Below are 20,081 nucleotides of genomic sequence, written 5' to 3'. Positions count from 1 at the left end.
CATAAGATTTATGAAATTCACTGAAGCTAACAAATTTTGTTGTAAATTTTGTTTTTTCATTACTAAACATTTAACGCTTTTTTTTCTTAATGAAAAGCTTTTCTCATAATTTTTTCACCAATTCTTGACTCAAATCTACATAGTATAAGGCACTCGATGGTCAAGATGTCAAATTCAAACTGCAATTCTCCAGCAAAGGAATCTTTACACAAATAGCCGATCAGATTCACTACTTACTTTTTCTAGTCGGTATATAATAATTATACATAATTATAGACATATTATACATAACTTATATATTATATAGATTTATCGGTTATTTTTAGTTTAAGCAATTGGGAAGACGGTTATTTGGGATAAATAGCTCCCACTGGTCCAAAATGTTAAGTAGCCAGATTAGTAAATAGGGCCTATTATAATGGTGGGGCAACTGGGCAAAATGTTAGAGGCCCATATCTCATCAATACCCAAAATGACGATTTACATATAGTTTTTGCGAAATTCTTTAGGAAAACGATATTGTATAGCCGCTCTCAAATAATAGCCAAATATATATATTAAAATGATACAAATTTTATATATTTTTTTGGCTACCGAATATAAATAACTTCTGGCGTGCGCCAAAAGTGAAAAAAGCCCAAATCTCAAATTCCTTCTTATTTATTGTATTAGATTTTTTAATTTCATAAACTCGTACATATTACTTTCGGATCTGTACCCTGTACAAACCATTAAAGACGAATCACTCACTACTAGGATAATGAAACATGATTTAAATGGTATTTTATTAATTTATCCAGTAGAGAATTTAAAAAAGTTAAATTATGTAGAAAATTTTAAGTACACAAACCTTCTTTTTTTGGTAAATAAAATACATATTCCAGTTAAAGCTGAAAATGAAGTCTAATTGAACTATTCTATTTCTTTTACTAAATTTTACCATAAAAAAAAGAAGTAATTAAATTTCGATCATATCTCTTTATGAGTTTATTCAAATTTTTAGCTTAAGTCTTTCCCTTCATGTATAGATTCTTGAAACACATCGATTATACGTCTTAAAAGAATCATAGGACAAGCAGAACTGTACTTGGGGTATAAATAACAATTTCTATAACTATTGAAATGAAACAAAAAACATGCAGCCAACCTAATTAATCACTTAGCGTTTGATTGAATTATTTTGGCATTTTGCAATCAGAACATATTTTTGTCACATAAAAAATATTAAAGTTATTATTAATAAAATAGACCATATACCAAAAAAATGAAATGCAAAAACTACACAAATAAAATTTTTAGGTGAAGTTGATAAGAAAAAGAATACCTGATTAAGAAGAATTCCATCTGTCTAAGCTACAATATATGACTCAAATGAAAGGAAAAGAAAAAGGATGATATTTCATTTTCAAAAGAATAAATTCTAAGTCGAGAATAAATAAAAAGCAAAACACGTTTTGGTTATGACCACTACAATTTGTTTTTTTAATAGCATAAAGCATCATTTTCCACTAGTCTATATATGTGCCTTTTGTTAAAAGAAGATTTTGAAAGTATGATAAATAACCTGCTAAACTTAGTTAAAGAGTTTTTATAGCTTGTAATATCAATATATATAATTTAAATCCAACAAAAATATTTTGCTATTTAATTTTAGTTTTTCAACAAGTCCACGGTATGAATCTTGCTTCTTCAATATTTTATGAATTATAATTTAAATACAACAATAATATCTTACTCCATTCCTTTTGGAGGTGTTACATTTCCGAGACTATTATATTTTTCAAAGAGATAGACATAACTTAAATGACTAGTATTAATATTCTTATAATTAAGCTATTAGAGAACCGTTTGTCCATAAAATTTTGCAAGTTTTTGAAAAGAAATCAAAAATAAATTTTTAAAAATCAAAAAGTGATTTTGACCACTTTTTTATATTTTTTCTCCACTCACAAAATTACAATATTTTCAAATCAACTACATGTCCAAACATAATTTTAAATTTCAAATACTATTTCTCAACTTACCTCCCAATCCTATTTTTCTTCAAAAATTACAATTTTTATATACAAAATGCCTCCTAAAAATCTACAAAAAACATTCAAACATAAATAATATGAGTCAGAGAAAGTAAATACTCATAAATCTTCACAACCTAATCAATCATCCAATCGATGAACATGGGGTTCGTCAAATCACACTGAGCTGTCCCCACTCATCTTGCCGACGATGTCCCTTATTTATTTAAAAAATTGTAGTTGAACTCTTAAGAAAACGAGGAATTCACGGTAAAATTATCTTTGCGTGTCTTATAAACTATAGTTTCGATTGTTTGAAGCAACCACTAATATTTGTAATAGGGAGACATCCACATCACACCTTCAGGGTGCGACCATGAAACTTGCGCGAGATATTTTTGTGTATAAGGGTACGACATATGTAGTGTTATAATACCGGATTCATCTGAACCTAGTACTTTCGATGCGAAATATAGATTTAGTATAAAAATTTACTAAAATTACAACACATATAGTGAGTCTAAACTCATAACTTTAAAAATATTGTAGGTCCTAAATCTGCCTGTGGCATCGGGCTAGCCTTTTACTCTTAGAGGTCGTTTGGTACATGAGATAAGGATAATAATTTCGGGATAAAATTTGGGATTTAATTTGTTCCATGTTTGGTTTGGAGTATTAGTTAATCACAAAATAATTTTTACAATAAAATAGTGAAATTAGTTAACCTATACAGCAGAAAATTAGATAACTAATCTCATGATATATTCCCCCAAAAATATCCTATCATTGTACCAAACGACCCGTTCAAAAATTATATATTCCAAAGTCGTCCAACCAAAGAACAAGAAGAGAAAAGAAGAAATCGAAGAAAGGAACATGTCTACTTTATATTATGAGTCAGCATTTTCAACTGTCTTATGTAAAGCTGGATATTATAATTTATAATTTACTACTTAACTACTTTTGAATTAAAACTTTGTACTAATAGAAACACGTTCATTTCTTGATAAAGGGAGTACTTTTCTTAATTTGGTCTCTACAATTCAACCATTTTCTCTTACCTCGACTTCTTTCTTGTTTCTCATTAATTACAATCACATAAATTTTCCGCCCCCCACACATCCTATTTCTATATTCTGATTCTCAAAGCAAAGAATCTCACTTCTTTCTTTTTCCCTGTTTCATTGATTGAATGATTTCAAGATCGATTTTTTCCTCCTTTTGTGGTTGTTATACATAATTCTTGAAAAATGGCTTCACAAATTTTCCCAAAGGTGAAGAGTGAATCATCGGAGAGTGGTGGTTCTGAGAGTGGAGCTGATGAAAAAGGTGGAAATAATGATAATTTTGAATATTTTGGGTGGGTTTATCATTTGGGTGTTAATTCAATTGGACATGAATATTGTCACCTTAGGTTCTTGTACATTCGTGGCAAGTACATGGAAATGTACAAAAGAGACCCCCATGAAAATCCTGGCACTGTAAGTATAAAATGTATGTTGTTTTTGTTACTTTATTGGTTTCTTGTTCCTGGCACTTAAGTTTCTTAATAATCGAGAAATTCTCGACGGCCAGTGGTGCACGATTCAAAACTCGATTGAATAATGGGCCCGTCCCTCTATCCTTCTCCACTTATGTATCCGGTTTTTGTTTGCAGCAGGTTTGAATCCATGATGTGCGTCTAACCCCATACATCACGAGCTGCGGCTCTTAGCACTAGGTGGATAGTACTCCCTGCGTCATTTTATGTGATGGACTTTGACTGGGAATGACGTTTAAGAAAGAAAGTTTTTTGAAACTTATGGTCTAAAACATACCGCATATATTTTGTGTGGCTATAAATTATCTTATTAAAGGTAAAATGAGAACTTTTAAGTTTAAAGTTAACTTATTTCTATATGTAGAAAAGTTTCATTCTTTATGAGAAAGACTAAAAAGGAAAGAGTGTCACATAAATTGGGAAAGAGAGAGTAGTTTGTAGTTTGTATCATGTTAGGTGGATTAAAATTGGAAGAATGTGATATGACTTAAATGATGATTAATGATGGCTAAAGGGGGAACTTTTTGAGTCGTGGGTGAGATCTTTTTGAGTAGATGGAGTCTTTAAGTGTTTCTTGAGTTGCGTTTGCTTGAAATGACCGTAGAAATTTTAGTGTATGTGGCTCTTACTAAGTACTAGATAATTGCTTAGAATTGGTTTTAATTGAACAAAGATTTATGTGGATGATCAAAGTTGTCATATTTATGTTAAGAAGCACAAATGATGAAATTGTACCTTCTCGAGTTAGCAGAGAGCCGAATTGAGGTGAAGATGGTGTCGATGCTTCTGGTATCTTAGTTTTGGCTAAAGTTCCCCAAAAAGAGATTTCTTTTAATGCAAATTCATCTGAAATGATTACACTCCACAAAAGATGCAAGTAGCATACATAAAGGATAAAATAAGAGAAGGCCACTTGACGTGGACTAGTCATGTCCTATGCCGACCTTCACATGTACGGCTCGTAGGTATGGAACCATAGAGATTGAAGGTGTTGAAAGAAGACGAGGTAGACATAGAGTTATCTCGAAAGACCTACAATCGCTTGGAATCCATACAGAGTTAGTGAAAAGTAGGGCGTAAAGGAAGAAAAAGATCATATAGGCAAAAAAATGGGTGGGGTTAAGGTTTAGTCATGTTAATATGTTTGCTTTAGGTCCTGTGTTCACTAGGAGTCTTTTAGTCTTGTTTATCGATTCGTATGCTTGTAGAAAATTTAGAGAACTTCTAGTGATAGTTGTTGGCTTGTTGCCATGTGACTAGGAGGTCACGGTTTCAAGCCATGGAAACAGCCTCTTGCAGAAATCCAGGATAAGGCTGCGTACCCTTGTGGTCCGGCCCTACCCCGGACCTTGCGCATGGTGGGAGCTTAGTGCATCGGGATGCCCTTCTTTCTAGTGATAGAGCATCCTAAATTTTAAATATGTTAGTTTTTGCTATATTCGATTGAGATAGGTCTAATGGAGCGACATGGATAGTGATGATTCATATAGCAAACCCCAACTAGCTAAGGATTGAAATATAATTATTGTTGTTGCAAATAATATTGGTGGTAGTATGTGTTCATCATGTATTTTCTGACCGGATTTATTCATATTTTGGTTGAGCCAATTTCGGGTTAAAAGGGAATCTGATAGATTCAAGGTGTTGATCAACTGAACCAAATGGTTTCACCATGCCCTTGCACTGCAAATATCTTGCAGCGTGAACATAACTTGAAAAACAAGTATTATGCCCACAGATCAAGGTTAAATTTTTCTTTGAGAGAACAGATCAAGGTTAATATAAATAAGAAAAAGAGTTTGTCTGGTCAAATTAGGTAACTGGTTGCACACTTGAGTCGATTTGCACAAGAAATGGTGTTATTTTATGAAGTTTGTAAATAGATTACTATTTATTGGGAATGATTGAAAAGGCAATCTATGAGAATTATCTGAAAAGGTGCCATTTAGAGCACTTCTTGAGGTGCAATACATTAATGTTACTCTTCGGTAAGGCATACTGTTGATGTGGGCACACTACTACATAAATGTAGACTGTTGTTGCTTCACTAAAGCTACTCTTCATCCTCATTATCATAGTTTGGGTTAGTTTTCACGCAATGTAATTTTTAGTCTGTTTTGCAGTTCTCGTATCTTAATATTCAACATATTTTTGTGGATGAGTCACAACTTCTTGTCAATTGTTCTGTGTGAACTCTATTACTAAATTTGCTTCCTTTCGTGAATAATATGCGTAATATAGTGGCGTGCCAATTATCCTGTAAATTCTAACTGATAGATTGGCTGTAGAGGGAAAAAAAGTAGTAGAACTTAAAGAGTGAATAAAAAGTAAGAATCCTTGCAACACAGTTTTGTTGAGTGGGAACATAAGGAAACTTAGTATGCTTTCATTCTGTCTCAGCCGAGACTAAATCTTTTTTGAGAGCTCTACATATGTGAGGTCAGAAACACTTTGTAAACACGAGGAGGAACTGGCATCTGGATTATATGTTATATACTGATAAAGAATGTGTGGTTTTCCATTGGTTATGGAGAGTTCTTGTAGCTCTTTCTAAGAAACACCTAACCAATGAAAAACCACATATTCTTTGTTAATGTAGCTACTTTTTGCAAGGGAACTCCTTTACGTTGCCTGAGAGATATCCACTTAGGTAAACCTTGGCAATACTCTTTAATTTTTTTCAAACTCATCTATGTGTTTCTTTGTACGCCTGGAACTTGCTGGCCATCTTTAGTGGCAATGCTTCTATAGTTCGCATGCATAGCCATTTCCTCACATTCATTGTCAAGCGTGTATCGAACAATTGCTTCATAGAACACAAGTATTTTCGTGCTTAATCACAACACTACCACCACCACCAACAACAAAAACAAACCAAGTGAATTTTCACATGTGGGGTCTGGTGACCAAAAAGGAGTATTTTAGTAACCGATGTATTTGCTGCACAAAGATCGAATGCTGTGACTTATGGTATTACATCCTTTTTTGCAGAAACCAATTAGGAGGGGTGTTATAAATCACACGCTTATGGTGGAGGAGTTGGGCCGTCGAAGGGTTAACCATGGGGTGAGGCTCAGAATCATTAATGTTGATCCTCTGACCCTTCAGCATAATTTTGGCTCTTTTTTTAAATGGTACATCATGTAATTCCAGATAAATTTTCTTATATTCAATGATATTTTCTTTTGTCCTTTTCTAGGATCTCTATGTGTTGAGGTTTCAGAATCGGCTGGACGAGTCAAAAAGGGGAGAAGTAAGTGGACATTCTTTATGCATTATATTATTAATAAAGCTGGTGCTGCTTATCTTTCTTTTGTTAAGCAATCTCTCTAGGTGTATGAATCCATCTCATATTTAAGTCCAAAACGTTTCCGTGAACTCTTCTATGCTATTCTCTCTCAATTATTAATTTCTTCATTGGTGGAGTTAGTGAGTTTCATGGGCTATTTTATATTGAGGAAGCTAATACTTGATTGAAATTTATTGCTGTAAGATTGCTTGTGCTTCGCCCGGTGAGGTCCGAAAATGGATGGAAGCCTTTGATCAAGCAAAACAACAGGTATGGCACAATCAGAGTTTTGGACTTGATTTTGTTGTTCATTTGTTCATATATTAGTTACATGGTTTTCAAATTCAGCTCATTGCATGAAAAAGGCGCTACTCCATTCGCCCTTAAGACTTTAATACTCTCCACAGTTCTGAACTTTTCTGTGTATAATTGTAATGCTATCTTCTGTGCAAGAGAAGGCTTGCACTTCGATCCAATTTGGCTGATTTGACCTTGAACTTGTTAGACGTGGCAATTTGATCTAATCTTAGACGGAACCAGCTGAGTTTAACATCTTTGTTAACTTTCATGTGCCCTTCCCCTTGCAAATTTATAATCACTTGAGTTGTAGGTATAGCAAATAAAGAGAAGGAAAGTGCAGACAACATATAAGAGGGACTGGAAATTTCTTTTTTCCTCTTTGGTCAAATTTTCTTCTTCTACTTTTTGTGATAGTTAAATTAGGTCAATCTTTTCTGGAGGAAGGTGTACTTTTAGTTCATCTACATATGCAAAATATTGAATTTGTGGTTTCTGAGATTAAAGGAAAGATGTGATAATGAAGTACAAACAGAATGAGGAAAAGTAGTCGTTTGTTTCCTGCTTAAGGGTGCAGTAGGAAAGACGACTCTAAATGGATGCTTCTTCTAGCCGTTATTTTTCTCCCGAAAGCAGTTCGTTTTTGATATATAATTTTGATCCCGAATTACCATAACATCATGCTCATGAAAGAATTTGGCCATGTTACTTTGATTTAAATGTTGTTTCTCATACTGGACTATTTCATCGCAGGCAGATTATGAGCTTTCAAGAGGTCAGAGTGCAAGAGATAAACTGAAGTTAGAGAGCGAGTATGTCCAGACTGTCCTGATTCTGAATTTAATTACGCTTATCTCAGTGAATAGATGATCTCATTTTTATTTGAAGTACCTCTTACATCCCTCCCCCCCTTCTATTTTCTTCCTTAAGGTAAAAAAAGGCAACGATCGGAGAATGATTAGTAGAAACCTTACTAATTTATGATTTGAATAGTGTGCATATATGTGCTAAGTTTTCCTCAACTCTTTGACCTGTTGCTTGAGCCCATTGTGATGTTGCTTCTTATATGCTTGATTCTTTTCCCTGCTATCTTTTTTAATAGTTGCTCTATCTCACGTAAATTAATTCTCTCTGTTGAAGGATTAACCTTGATGGACATCGACCTAGAGTACGGCGGTATGCACATGGTTTGAAGAAGCTGATAAGAATAGGACAAGGTGAGGAGCGAGGGAACTGTTGGTGGTAGTCTGTCAAAATTATGATTTTGCCTCTTCCAGCTTAGAAAGCTTCTTTTATCTTATTAACTAGTATTTTATTTTATCTTTTATTATGTTGCTTTATAAAACTGTCTTTTGATGTTGTGTCAAATGTTGGTGATACTATCCCCAATATAATCAACCCACAGTGTCCTTAATGTGTGGATCTGAACATTCAAATTAAAAATAAATTTGCTAAAATGTTCTCTAATGCATAGGTCCCGAGAACCTTTTGCGCCAAGCCTCAAGCTTAGGTGCAAATGATGAATCAGGTGTGTACTTTGAAGCAGATGGTGGAGATGTAATTGAAGCACATGAGTGGAAATGTGTTCGTACTCTCGATGGTATGTTTTTTCATCTTCTTCAATAAAAAATAATATTTAAAATAAGCTATTGGATTAGAATTAAAAAAACAAAATAAATGGAGCTTAAATACAGAAACGAAGCTTGGAGAGGAAATTGGCTAACTTTTAGGTGATCATGCTAAAGGAAGATATTGGTTATCATCCTGGCACAATATGTACTTTCAGATATCTTATTCTTGATTAATAGTATAAAAAGGGGAAGAGAAAATTTTGCTTTAGGATTTTAGAATGATCTTTTTCAGGTAGATAGTTAACTTGAATTTTAGAGTTGGAAGATATTTTTCTATAAATTACCTTCTATGCTTCTAAAATATTGCCGTCTTCAAATGTTGTAATTAGTTATCTAATGTTGTTTCCCACCTTCTTTGTAGTGTAGGTGTTCGGATATTTGAAGATATGGCAAACAAAAAGGTATTTGCCATGTCACTAGATTTACTGTCATGATTGCAAGTTTATACTGTATTTGGATGTCTAGACTGCTGGTTATTGGTGCATATTAAGAGATATGATAAATCTTTAAAATCTTCAACCAATCTTATGAAGGTTACTCTTTAGTTGCTGTACTGATGTATGTGATCTTTTTTGTTTATTAAACTATAAAAAACATATTCCTGCATTAGATTATCTTAATCTAGGGACGACCTTCAGGATCGAAGAAACTGATCCAGTAGTATATGCTCTTATGACTTTTGTTTTCTAATTCCGTCGTCAGTGATTCTGATTTCTGATTAATACGACATCTTGCTGAGTATTGAGTTGGAAAGGGCAGAAGTCATTTTGATTGGCTACTTACTGTAGCATAAGCAATTTACTTCTATTCTACAACAAAATCTTGGGTACAAGTAGTAAAAGGAGACTAAGATGAATTTCCAGAAGCTAATGATATGATATTCTTCTTTGATAAGGTAGCTATTGATTTAGTATCAATGAAATGGAAGGTAGATATAAGTTTCTGTCCTTTTCTTTTATCATCTATCTCTTCATATCTTTTTATGTGAAAAATGGCCAAGGCAAATTTTCAAGGATTCCACATTGTCTGGGTTTTATTTATACAGTCAAAAACTTGTCTGACTTGCTCGTTTTCAAGGTCTTTCATATTATCCTGCGTTTTATTTGTACAATCAAAAACTTATCTGGCATTGCTCTCTTCTCCTTTCCTGTAGACTGGTAAAGGAGTTCTTGTCAAGGCCGTTGCTGTTGTCGAAGCTAGTGCAGATACTGTCTTTGACGTGCTTTTGAGTCTTGATCGACGTCGCAGATATGAGTATGTTCCTCTGAATGCTTGAAAGTTGTGGAATTATAAACGACAATCCTGCCTAATAGTCATCTTGCAGGTGGGATACATTAACAGGGGACCTGGAGTTGGTAGAATCTTTGGATGGTCACTGCGATGTTGTTTATGGGACACTTGATCTCAGAAAACTTTCCTGGTAAGTTGCAACCATTCACATTCTGCTTCTTAATGGTGCTGGGCAAGGGTATAAGTTTTGAGAACTGTGAAACACCAGTGAAAATCTGATTGAAGAGCTACAAGAGACATCATGTCGGATGAAGTGGTTAACAAGTATTTCCCCTCTATACGTATTGGATATGGCTGCTTCTAAGAAGCTCCTTCTGCTGCTAATTGCGTCTTTGGTGTAGGACTATTAAAAGCTAGTTGAGTCAATGAATCAGATGGGGCGCTGTGCGATTATGCTTTGGCTATAGGAATTTGCAAATGTAAGCTTAAAGTTAAAGAATCTAACAGTAAGTGACAGAAAAGAAGAGAAAAGAGAAAGAAGCAAATGAATTGAAGAACACGTAGAGAAAAGATTCCACAAGAGAAGTTGAAGATTGAATGTGCTTCACATATCCACTTGCCTTAGGTTTATTATAGTACTCATAACCACCAAGTTACCGTTAAACCCTCAGTGACAGAAAAATTGGATAAGATAATTAAAAGATATTATAAAAGTAAATAATGGAGGAGCGGATAAGGATACATCAGGAAATGTTGGGGCTGTATCCAAGATTGAGGTGTTTAGAGATTTAGGGTGGTAAGATTCAAAGCATTCACCAGGAAATAAGAAGGGAATATGCTATCCAAAGAGAACTGCAGTCAGTAAGATGCTTGTTGAAGCATTATATCACTTTTATGTACGAGAAAGAAGAATGGAAAAGGAGGTTGAGAAGCAGAAGATAGCATTTGGATACGTAAGCAATGTAGAAACAGAATCGAAGAAATATTGCCATCTATGAGCAGTTGAATCCAAAAGCTAGGCGGTACTGTTATAAGCTAAGATTAAGGAGAACACAAACAAGTGAAGTAATAAAAGAAAAACAATTGGTCATGAATCTGCGTTGATACTATGGTGAATGTATTTTTTTTAGGTGTTTGTACATGCAACAGCAACCCTGGTTTTCTTGTCCTCTTTTATAACTTGCTTTCTTGATTGGTGTATAGTCTGATGTTATCATTTTTTCGACCCTTTTGATGTGGATGATTCTTCTCTTTATGCCTGGAGGTCTTTGCTATATGGTCTCCTTGATTCTTCTTCTTTTAATGCATCTCAGGTGCTCTTTTTCAGGTGGCAATCTAAGAGAGATTTTTTCTTTTCTAGGAGGTGGTTTCATGGTCAAGATGGAACATATAGTGAGGATCCTGAGCTTTATCTCTACCGAGCTCTTCTGTATTATGTGCTAGCGCAACTTTTATCACCGTCTATTAGAACTGCTTCTTAGTTTTAGCTGTGTCATTTGTTCTTCTTATGTAGAAAAAGTGTTGATGAACTTTGAAGTATGAGCTTACCTTGGCTGAACCCTTATTTCAGTAGAAAGATAACATGTGGCTCATATCTTCGAGCTCAAAACTTTTTGTCGTCTTAAATATCTAATCTTAGTAATTTGGAAGAACTCATCAGCATCTGACTCTAGTTTCTTCGTTTATTTGCTAGTTCTCTTTTTTCTTGAATAGCTGGAAAGAGTTCATCCTCCAATTTCTGGTTACTTGCTTTGAGCTAGCTTTACTAATAAGCTCATTTTTTGCTGGTAATAAGTAAGAATAATGTGCCTGAATCGGCGCATTTGCTTAAATTTGCTGAAACCTCAGCATAAATTAAAGTATTGTGTCCTAATGCAAATTGTATTGAAATTATAGTCAGAGAGGTCTGAAGTATACTTGCAATTACATGTATGATTGATCTGATGAGTGTTCCGGCAGGATGTTCCACTGGCACTGAATAGTGTATTTATCTCTGAGGTTCTTTCTCTTTGTTTGTTTCCATTATGCTTTCACTGACTGATATTTTTCTACATTTGGTGCAGCGATTTTGCATTTTCCAACTGAATACAAGAAGCGGCCTCCAAAAAGTGGATATCGACGTATAAAAATTAACCGTAAGAAACTCCATGTCATTAAAGATCTAGTACTGGAAGATTAATCAAAAAAAGATATGGTATATGAAGATATCTGGCTTGTGTATCGGGAAATATGTATAATCTCGGCGTTTGTCTTAAACATCCAGTCAATCCCAACTCAATGCAGCTCAGCAGATGTTTGTGGTCTGGAAGTTCATGTCTCTTGACTAATTTATGCTATATTACCTATCAAAATATTTGTGGTGTAGTGAGATTTCACTTCCACTGCTTTACTATAATACTGAAAGTCTTCCTCAATGGTGGATCTGCGAGAAAATGTGACTATTTATTGGTGTCTTAAGACATTGCTGATATCATGAAAATTTTATGGGTTTGATGGTAGCATTTCTAGATTAAATTTGCGATAAGGGCCTATGCATTCTTAAGCGTTGCTGATTGTTCCTGACTAAACTTTGTTAAATTGTAGCTTCTTCTTGGGAGATCAGCAATATAAGCACTTCCTCCTCATTAAATCCTGCGAGATGCCTTGTGACACTGATTCTGGAGATACATTCTAAGCACTGGTTTAAGTGGAAGAACAATGAGTTCTCTAAATTTGAGAGGACACTTCCTTTTGGAATGTTGAATCAAGTGGCAGGTGGGTTGATTTGATTACCGATGTTTTCTGGAAGCTCATGCCTTGTGTTAGAAAGCCTAATTTCACCATTCATTGTATCTTTTTAGCTTTTGGAATAATCGTCCGCGCTACCTATCCAACAGAAAATGAGGGAGGAGGGAGGGAGCATAACCTTTATCTGGTGTCTTAGGTGATTCATAGAGCATATTCTTCTTGGCATTGATGATGCCTTGTTTCCTTGTTTTCTTCTGTTCCCTATATCTGCTTTCGTGTTGAACGAAGATTGAGTTGTTTGTGATTTTGCTCTTATTATGTAATTGAAGTTTATATCGTCTTCTGAACTCTACCGCTTCATATTCCTTTCTGTTCTCTCCATCTTATTCCCCAGTTTTCCTTTCTTAAGCAATGGAAAATTAATTGTCTTATACCTTCCACATCCGATTAAGAAGCTTTTTTTCTAATCAATGTATAGTTTCTCCTTTCCTATATCTGAGAGCTGTCTATGTTTTTCCTTCCTTGTGTATCATTTGCCCGAAAGCCTCAACTGCTTAAATCACTCTCTCTACCTCTGGTCTGCCCTTAAATTTTTAACAAAAGAAAGATTCAAAGAGAGATAACATATACAAAAGTGGGATATGTGACTACGGGTTCGAAGTAGAACGTAAATGCTTTGCATTTCCATTGTAATTTGACAGTAGTAATGAACCAAAAGTCCCTTCTGTCTCTTGTTCCCTTTAACATGTTATTCTGATTATGTTTTATTATTTGTGTAGGTCTGAAGGAATATATTGGAGCAAGTCCAGCACTTACATTTGAATCATCCACAGTAGTTGTTCATTCAAAAACATCTAACGTTTCTATATTAAGCAATGAGCTTGAGGATACAGTGGGGTCAGATGAATTCTATGATGCAATAGGTGACGAGTCCTCATCATCAGATGAAGATAGTGATGATGAAGTAACCAGTAAGAAGGTTTGCCATTTTTCGTGTTCCTCCATCAAAAGCAGTGCATTATTTCCAGAGACTGCTTGCTTCAATTACCTTGCCTTTGAACTATTTATTTACCTCTTTGACAGGACAAAAAAGTCAAGCTAAAAAACGTTTCATGGGCCATAGCAAGCTTGGCTTTAAAGAGGACATCAGGTATTAAATGCTGTTCTTCTCATCCTGATTATTTTCTTCTTTCTTTCTTCTCATTTTGTCTCCACCCCACATTTCTTGCTTTGGTGTATCGTATGTTCAAGCACAAGCATCTATGTAGTCCTTCATCTTCATGATCAATACTATTTCTGAAGAACTTTAGTCCTTATTTTCAAGGACCAATTAAAATTGAACACAAGATTTTTTTAACTCAAAAAGAATCTCCATAAAAGGGGCCTCAACATTTGCGGCAGATGTGCTCTCTGTGAAAAAAGAAGTGAAGATGTCAACCATCTGTTCTTCTGCTGCAGTTTCACCTCCCAACTTTGGAATGTAATGTTCAGTGTCTGGGGACTTAGTTGACCAATTCCTAGAACAGCCAAGATGTCCTCTCCTATGCCGGTACAGGAAAGGTTTAGTAAAGGCTTGATCTTTGGTTTGGAACACAATCCCTACGACAATATGGTGGTCCCTCTGGAAGGAAAGAAATGAAAGAATTTTTTAAGCGAACAAGAAATCCGTGATTACTGTAAAGTTTAAATGTATCTCTCAACTATCTTTTTGCTGCAACATGGCTGTAATAACTGATGCAAATCATTTAGCTCCCAATAATTTTTTTGAGCTCAGTACGCAATATGTGATTGAGGCATAGTAGTTGTATTACACAATATGTGATTACTGTAGCTATTCTCTTGGTGTAACAGCAATTGCTGGATATCAATAAAATAACCTTTACCTATCCAAAAAAACCAGAAGCATTGGTTTTTAGCCTAGATCCGAATGTTTAGTCTAGAAGTCTGCAATGAATTCAAACACCTTGCATAAATCACTCTTTTCACTATATATACCTTTTTTGCTGGAGCAGAGAGTGAGTGGTGTGGGGTTAATTTTATGAACATTCAGGTGTAAGGCAATTGTGTAGTCTTTAGATGATATTGCTGTTTATCTTTCGTTGCTTTAAAGTCTCTTAAACAACTTTATTAAAACATTTTGTTCAATGTCACATGCAGCACCAGACATTAGTAAGGAACTAAATCCCGATGTACCTCCTTTAACTCTTGATCCAAGTCAGTTTCATGGTACCATGCGGCAGGCGAAGAGTGAGAGCGACTCTGATTGCTGGTGTTCGCCAAGTGGTTCTGGGTTCATGATCAGAGGGAAGACGTACTTGAAAGACAGTACAAAGGTAGCTTTTCAAACTTGAAAAATTATCTATTCGAATATTTGAAACTAAGTTTTCACTTGTAGTTATACTAATGCTGGAGGTGTACAAGTTTCAGAATTTTTTTCCAGCTTTCTAATTAATCACAAGAGTCACCTACTTAGCAGTGTTCAGGATAAAAATAAAAGCAAAAACGCCAAGGGTATTATTGCCTCATAAAGTATTGCACCTTTGAACAATTAGTTTTTTATTTATTGTTCATAGCCCGGCAGAGCCGTCTTTTAAACTCCTTGCTTACCTCGTAGTTTAAGTCATGGTAGTATTTGCTTGCATAATTGATAACTGGTGTTGAACTTTTATTTGGCACAAATAATTTCCATTTAAAAAATTAAGCTCTACTGAATCGTAGTAAACGCAATTTTTTCAAGGTCACTGGAGGAGATCCCCTGCTCAAGCTTATCGCAGTTGATTGGTTCAAGGTGGATGAATGCATCACAAAGGTTGCTCTGCATCCTAAGTGTCTTGTTCAGGTAAAGAAGAATTGCTTATTTCCTGACTGCATTTTGCTTCTCCTCTTAGATGAATTCATTTTGTTAGAACAAATTATTAAAGTGAATAAATTATTATATACTTCACATTAATGTACCATAGACTGAAAATTTTGATTATCTAAATTTCTTCAAATCTTGCTGAGAGGATATGCTGTTGCTAATTATCTCCTATAGTAAACTGAAGATGCAATCGGATGGCTCCTCATATGGAGCTAACACTGGGATAGATTACGCTCAGATACCTGACTTTTTGAGGCGAATCATTCTTGACTCTTACATGATTATTGAAATTAGAGTTGCAGCAAACACTGCCTGTAGACTTATTTGTAGTTTTATCTCTTTGAAGTCACTGCAAACTTTGTTGTATGATGGAAAACTTTGTTGTATGATGGAAAACTTTGTAAAGTTTTACATATTTACTTGAAAGGAAAAGAAACAGAAAATACATGAAAAGGATGATGCCAGAACTCACTTTTCTAGCTTTTTATATTTGGTCATGATTAATGATTATAAGTATTGCTGTGTGCATTATCAGTTTGTCCCCTGAGCATCATAGAATAACATTATTTCTTGCTAGTGTAATTTGTTCCTCATTATATGGTGATAAATGTTCTTAACTGAGAATGTTTGGCCACTGATGGCTAGTTTTTGCACTGAAGTATATTTTGTCTATCCAATCTCATTTCCTGATTCTATTTAGCTGCTAAGCATAATTGTTGCTAACGGTGTTTTCCTAACTTCAGTCTGAAGCAGGGAAGAAACTTCCATTCATACTCGTAATTAACCTCATGGTACGTCTTTTGGCTTTTCCCTTTTCTAGTTTTTAATAGACCACGGTATACCAAGCACTTTCTGAATTTATTCATAAGATTCTGTCTCATTAGTTTTTTCATATGACTTGTTTCATTTCAGCTGTTTCAAAAAAAACTTGAAAATTACAAAAGCGGTTTTAAAAGGAAAGGACAGAATTCGGGTCGTTAACCAGAAAATGCAACCTTGCTGAATAAAAGTTCATTGTAAGAAATGTTGCTGATTCTGTTCTGGCTTGGTTTTCAGGTTCCGGCTAAACCAAATTACAGCCTGGTTCTTTATTATGCTGCTGACAGACCTGTAAATAAGAATTCATTGTTGGGTAAATTCATTGATGGAACTGACTCTTTCCGTGATTCAAGATTCAAACTGATTCCAAGCATTATTGAGGTATCAGTTTCTTTGTCAGTAGCAGACATTTTTTTTTACACTATTGCTAATTGCTTCTGATCACAGGGGTACTGGATGGTTAAACGTGCCGTGGGAACTAAAGCTTGCCTATTGGGAAAGGCAGTAACTTGCAAATACCTTAGACAAGATAACTTTCTGGAGGTTAGGTTCCAAGTTCATTTTCTTGACTTAGATATGACATGTCAAAAAAAAGTTTCTTCGAGATAGATATTATAGGAAAAGGAAGAAAATATTTCTCTTGTGCTCGGGCTTTTATGCTTACATGGCTTTGCGAACTACTGAGCTCAAGTGGCTTTCCTTCAATACATATGCAGATTGATGTGGACATCGGTTCATCATCCGTGGCAAGAGGTGTTATTGGTCTTGTACTGGGATATGTGACAAGCCTTGTCATTGATCTTGCTATTTTAATAGAGGTATGTCATTCTTCTCCTTTAGATTATGGTCCATCTGATCAGTTCTTACCGAAGAAGGAACTTGCCTCGACGGGAGTAAAACCATCTAATCTTTAAGTAGTTCAGAATGAACCACCAAAGGTAAGTACCCCTCCATCATTCACCAGAGATCTCAGGTTCGAGTCAGGGGGAAGCTACACTATCCTAAGGGTGGTCAATTGACATGTTTATATAGGTTAAATATTAGGTTTTATAGGTATATTACATATATTGAACACCCTTTGTTGGAGAATTTTCACTTCTTTCAAGTTTGAACACCCTTGGGGAAATTCCTGGCTTCGCCACTGGACTTCGAGCGCTAGAATGGAGTCGCCTTTGGTAGGAGACTCTTTATCCCCCAAAATCGGATTCTCCGGCGCGTATCCGGATTAGTCGGGCTCCAGAGGGGGCACTAAAAACTGCGTAGGAAACCAATAAAAGAAAGTTTAGAATGACAACTTTATGAAATGATATACCATTTCGCATGTTGTTTCTGGCAGTTATGTGTTGCTTGATTAATTCTCCCCCCCCCCCTCTCTTAACCATGCACAAGACATAGTGATTTTGTTGTTTTCCTCTCCCACCATTGAAGTTTGAAATGCTTCAATCCAAACCTAAAACACGATAATCGTATATTACCTAATAATACTAGAAATGGGTCGTGAATCAACTCAATCATTCACTATCAAGCCAAATAATAGAACAAACGGTAAAAAGAAAAGTGAAATATTCTGAAGCTGCTATGTTAAGTGAATGCCTGTGCAGGACACATTTCATGTTAATAATGAACAAGTTCTCGACATCCTGGTTTTATATCCGTAAATAGTACAGTTGCATTTGTTATTCTCTAACAATTCATGTCACTTGCACATGACCATGTTATACATACATTTGCAGGCAAAAGAAGAGGCTGAACTCCCTGAATACATTCTTGGAACTGTTAGATTAAATCGGGTGAAGGTCGATTCTGCTGTGCCATTGGAGAGCTGAGATTCTTTCGTTAGTGAGGGTCATTAATCCCCTTGAAATCGAATATAGTGGAGTCATTATTATTAATTTGTGTACTAAAATGATATCCCAACTCATTTGGGACTGAGGCGCAGTTGTCAAAAATGATATACCAAGAACAACGCAAAATCGCATGTTGTACTGAGAAAACCTGATTCTTGAAACAGAAGTTGTAACTGAGATGAGTGTTGTGTGAATACTCAAAATCCCTATACTTTTCATGACATATATATAGTGATTGTCACTCCTTTATGTGAAGTATTAAACATTAAGAATATTTTGCCTTACCCCATTATGCAATCTAACTCCACTTATATGAGCTTTGGTAAAATATAACCGGTCCGTGTGACCTACAGGTCACGGGTTCAATCCGTTAAATCAGTCACTAATACTTGCATCACGGTAAGTTGCTTACATTATACCCCTTGGGGTGCGGCTTTTTTTCCGACTCTGTGTGAATGCAGGATACTTCGTGCACCGAGTTTCCTCTTTTACTTTAGATTAGGGGTGTACAAAGGAAACCGATAAACAGCACCAACCCGATAATCCAAGTCAAACCAAGAAAAAAAACCCGACTATGTGTTGGTTTGATTTGGTTTGGTGTTGGGGAAAAACCCGACCATAATTGGTTTGGTTTGGTTTTAACTAAAGAAAGTCAAACCGAAACCAAATCAACCCGACATTACATATATAGAAATTTTAGATATATTTAATATATAAATATACTTATTGTGATGTAATTTATAAATATTTCTCAAAAAATTTCATAATTTTATTTTTTGAGGTATTTTTTCAACGTTGGACTTAGAACTTTTGAATGTTCCAATAAGTTTTATATCCATTAACATTAGTAAATTAAATAGTGCTAACAAAAGCCCAAACCAAAATCAAATCAATACTAATGCTAACAAAAGAAATTTAATTCAATACTATGAACGAGAATGTATTGAATATCTATTTTTTGTTTTGCAATAATTTAGAAAAAATGCATAACCTATTTTTATTTTTTCTTTAGCGTTTAGTCATGTATTTAATACTCCCTTATTAGTCTACTTATTTTAGCATGACTTAGTACTCTTAGATTATGTTTATTTTTATTATGGATTTTTAATTAGCAATATTTATATTACATTAATTTTATTGTTGAATATTTTAGGATAATGCCATGATATATCTCATATTTTGTATTATTTTCTTGGAAAATACTTTATATAGTTGTATCCTACTAGGACTAAAGAAATATTTTGAGCATAATTTATATATTTTGTTCTACGGAGATTTTACCGGAAAAAAACCCGAAAACCCCCGAATAACTCGAAAACCCGAGAAAAATCGAGAGTGAAAAACCCGAGTTTTATTGGTTTGGTTTGGTCTTTAGATTTAATAATCCGACACAATTGGTTTGGTTTGGTAATTGTAAAATCCGAACCAACCCGACCTATGTACACCCCTACTTTAGATAAAGGAGGAAAGTCCTAATAGGTTAATAATCACGTATTTTAATCTATTAGATTAACAATGAACTCATATATCAATCCTAACTAGTTTAAGATTGTGGCATAGCCGATAACGATCTAAGCTCACTTAAGTAGCTCAAATCCAGGTTGGTCTATTGTAGAAACAATTAAGACCAACATTTTGATGCTAATTTAGAATTATATCATGTTTTGAAGTTAATTTTTATTGTCAAATAATTGATGTGTTCCTCCGTTATATTAGCAAACATGTCACATATTATGTGATTGAGTGATCCAAAAGATTTGGTATTTGTCTCCTTTAATTCATCATTCCCCACTTGAGTTGGTGAAAGGAAGAGTTTACAAGACATA

General features: G+C 34.7%; 1 protein-coding gene across 1 annotated transcript; it reads left to right on the top strand.

Annotated features, from left to right (window-relative positions):
• Window positions 1-3,053: 3,053 nt before the first annotated feature.
• Window positions 3,054-18,510, top strand: LOC104222005 (protein ENHANCED DISEASE RESISTANCE 2-like). The gene is made up of 22 exons (XM_009773180.2): window positions 3,054-3,496; window positions 6,547-6,621; window positions 6,755-6,808; window positions 7,049-7,114; window positions 7,895-7,953; window positions 8,282-8,358; window positions 8,616-8,741; window positions 9,139-9,173; window positions 9,926-10,026; window positions 10,097-10,192; window positions 11,330-11,394; window positions 12,066-12,137; window positions 12,586-12,756; window positions 13,509-13,708; window positions 13,813-13,879; window positions 14,887-15,062; window positions 15,467-15,568; window positions 16,333-16,380; window positions 16,646-16,789; window positions 16,856-16,951; window positions 17,125-17,226; window positions 18,142-18,510. Exons 1-22 carry the CDS (start codon window positions 3,266-3,268, stop codon window positions 18,232-18,234), a joined length of 2,256 nt encoding a protein of 751 aa, XP_009771482.1. The 5' UTR covers window positions 3,054-3,265; the 3' UTR covers window positions 18,235-18,510.
• Window positions 18,511-20,081: the final 1,571 nt, after the last annotated feature.

The sequence above is a fragment of the Nicotiana sylvestris genome, chromosome 11 (genome assembly GCF_000393655.2).
Source record: "Nicotiana sylvestris chromosome 11, ASM39365v2, whole genome shotgun sequence".
In the NCBI taxonomy this organism is placed as follows: domain Eukaryota; kingdom Viridiplantae; phylum Streptophyta; class Magnoliopsida; order Solanales; family Solanaceae; genus Nicotiana; species Nicotiana sylvestris.
Note: the sequence above shows the minus strand (reverse complement) of the source record. Positions and strands in the feature narration are given on the sequence as shown.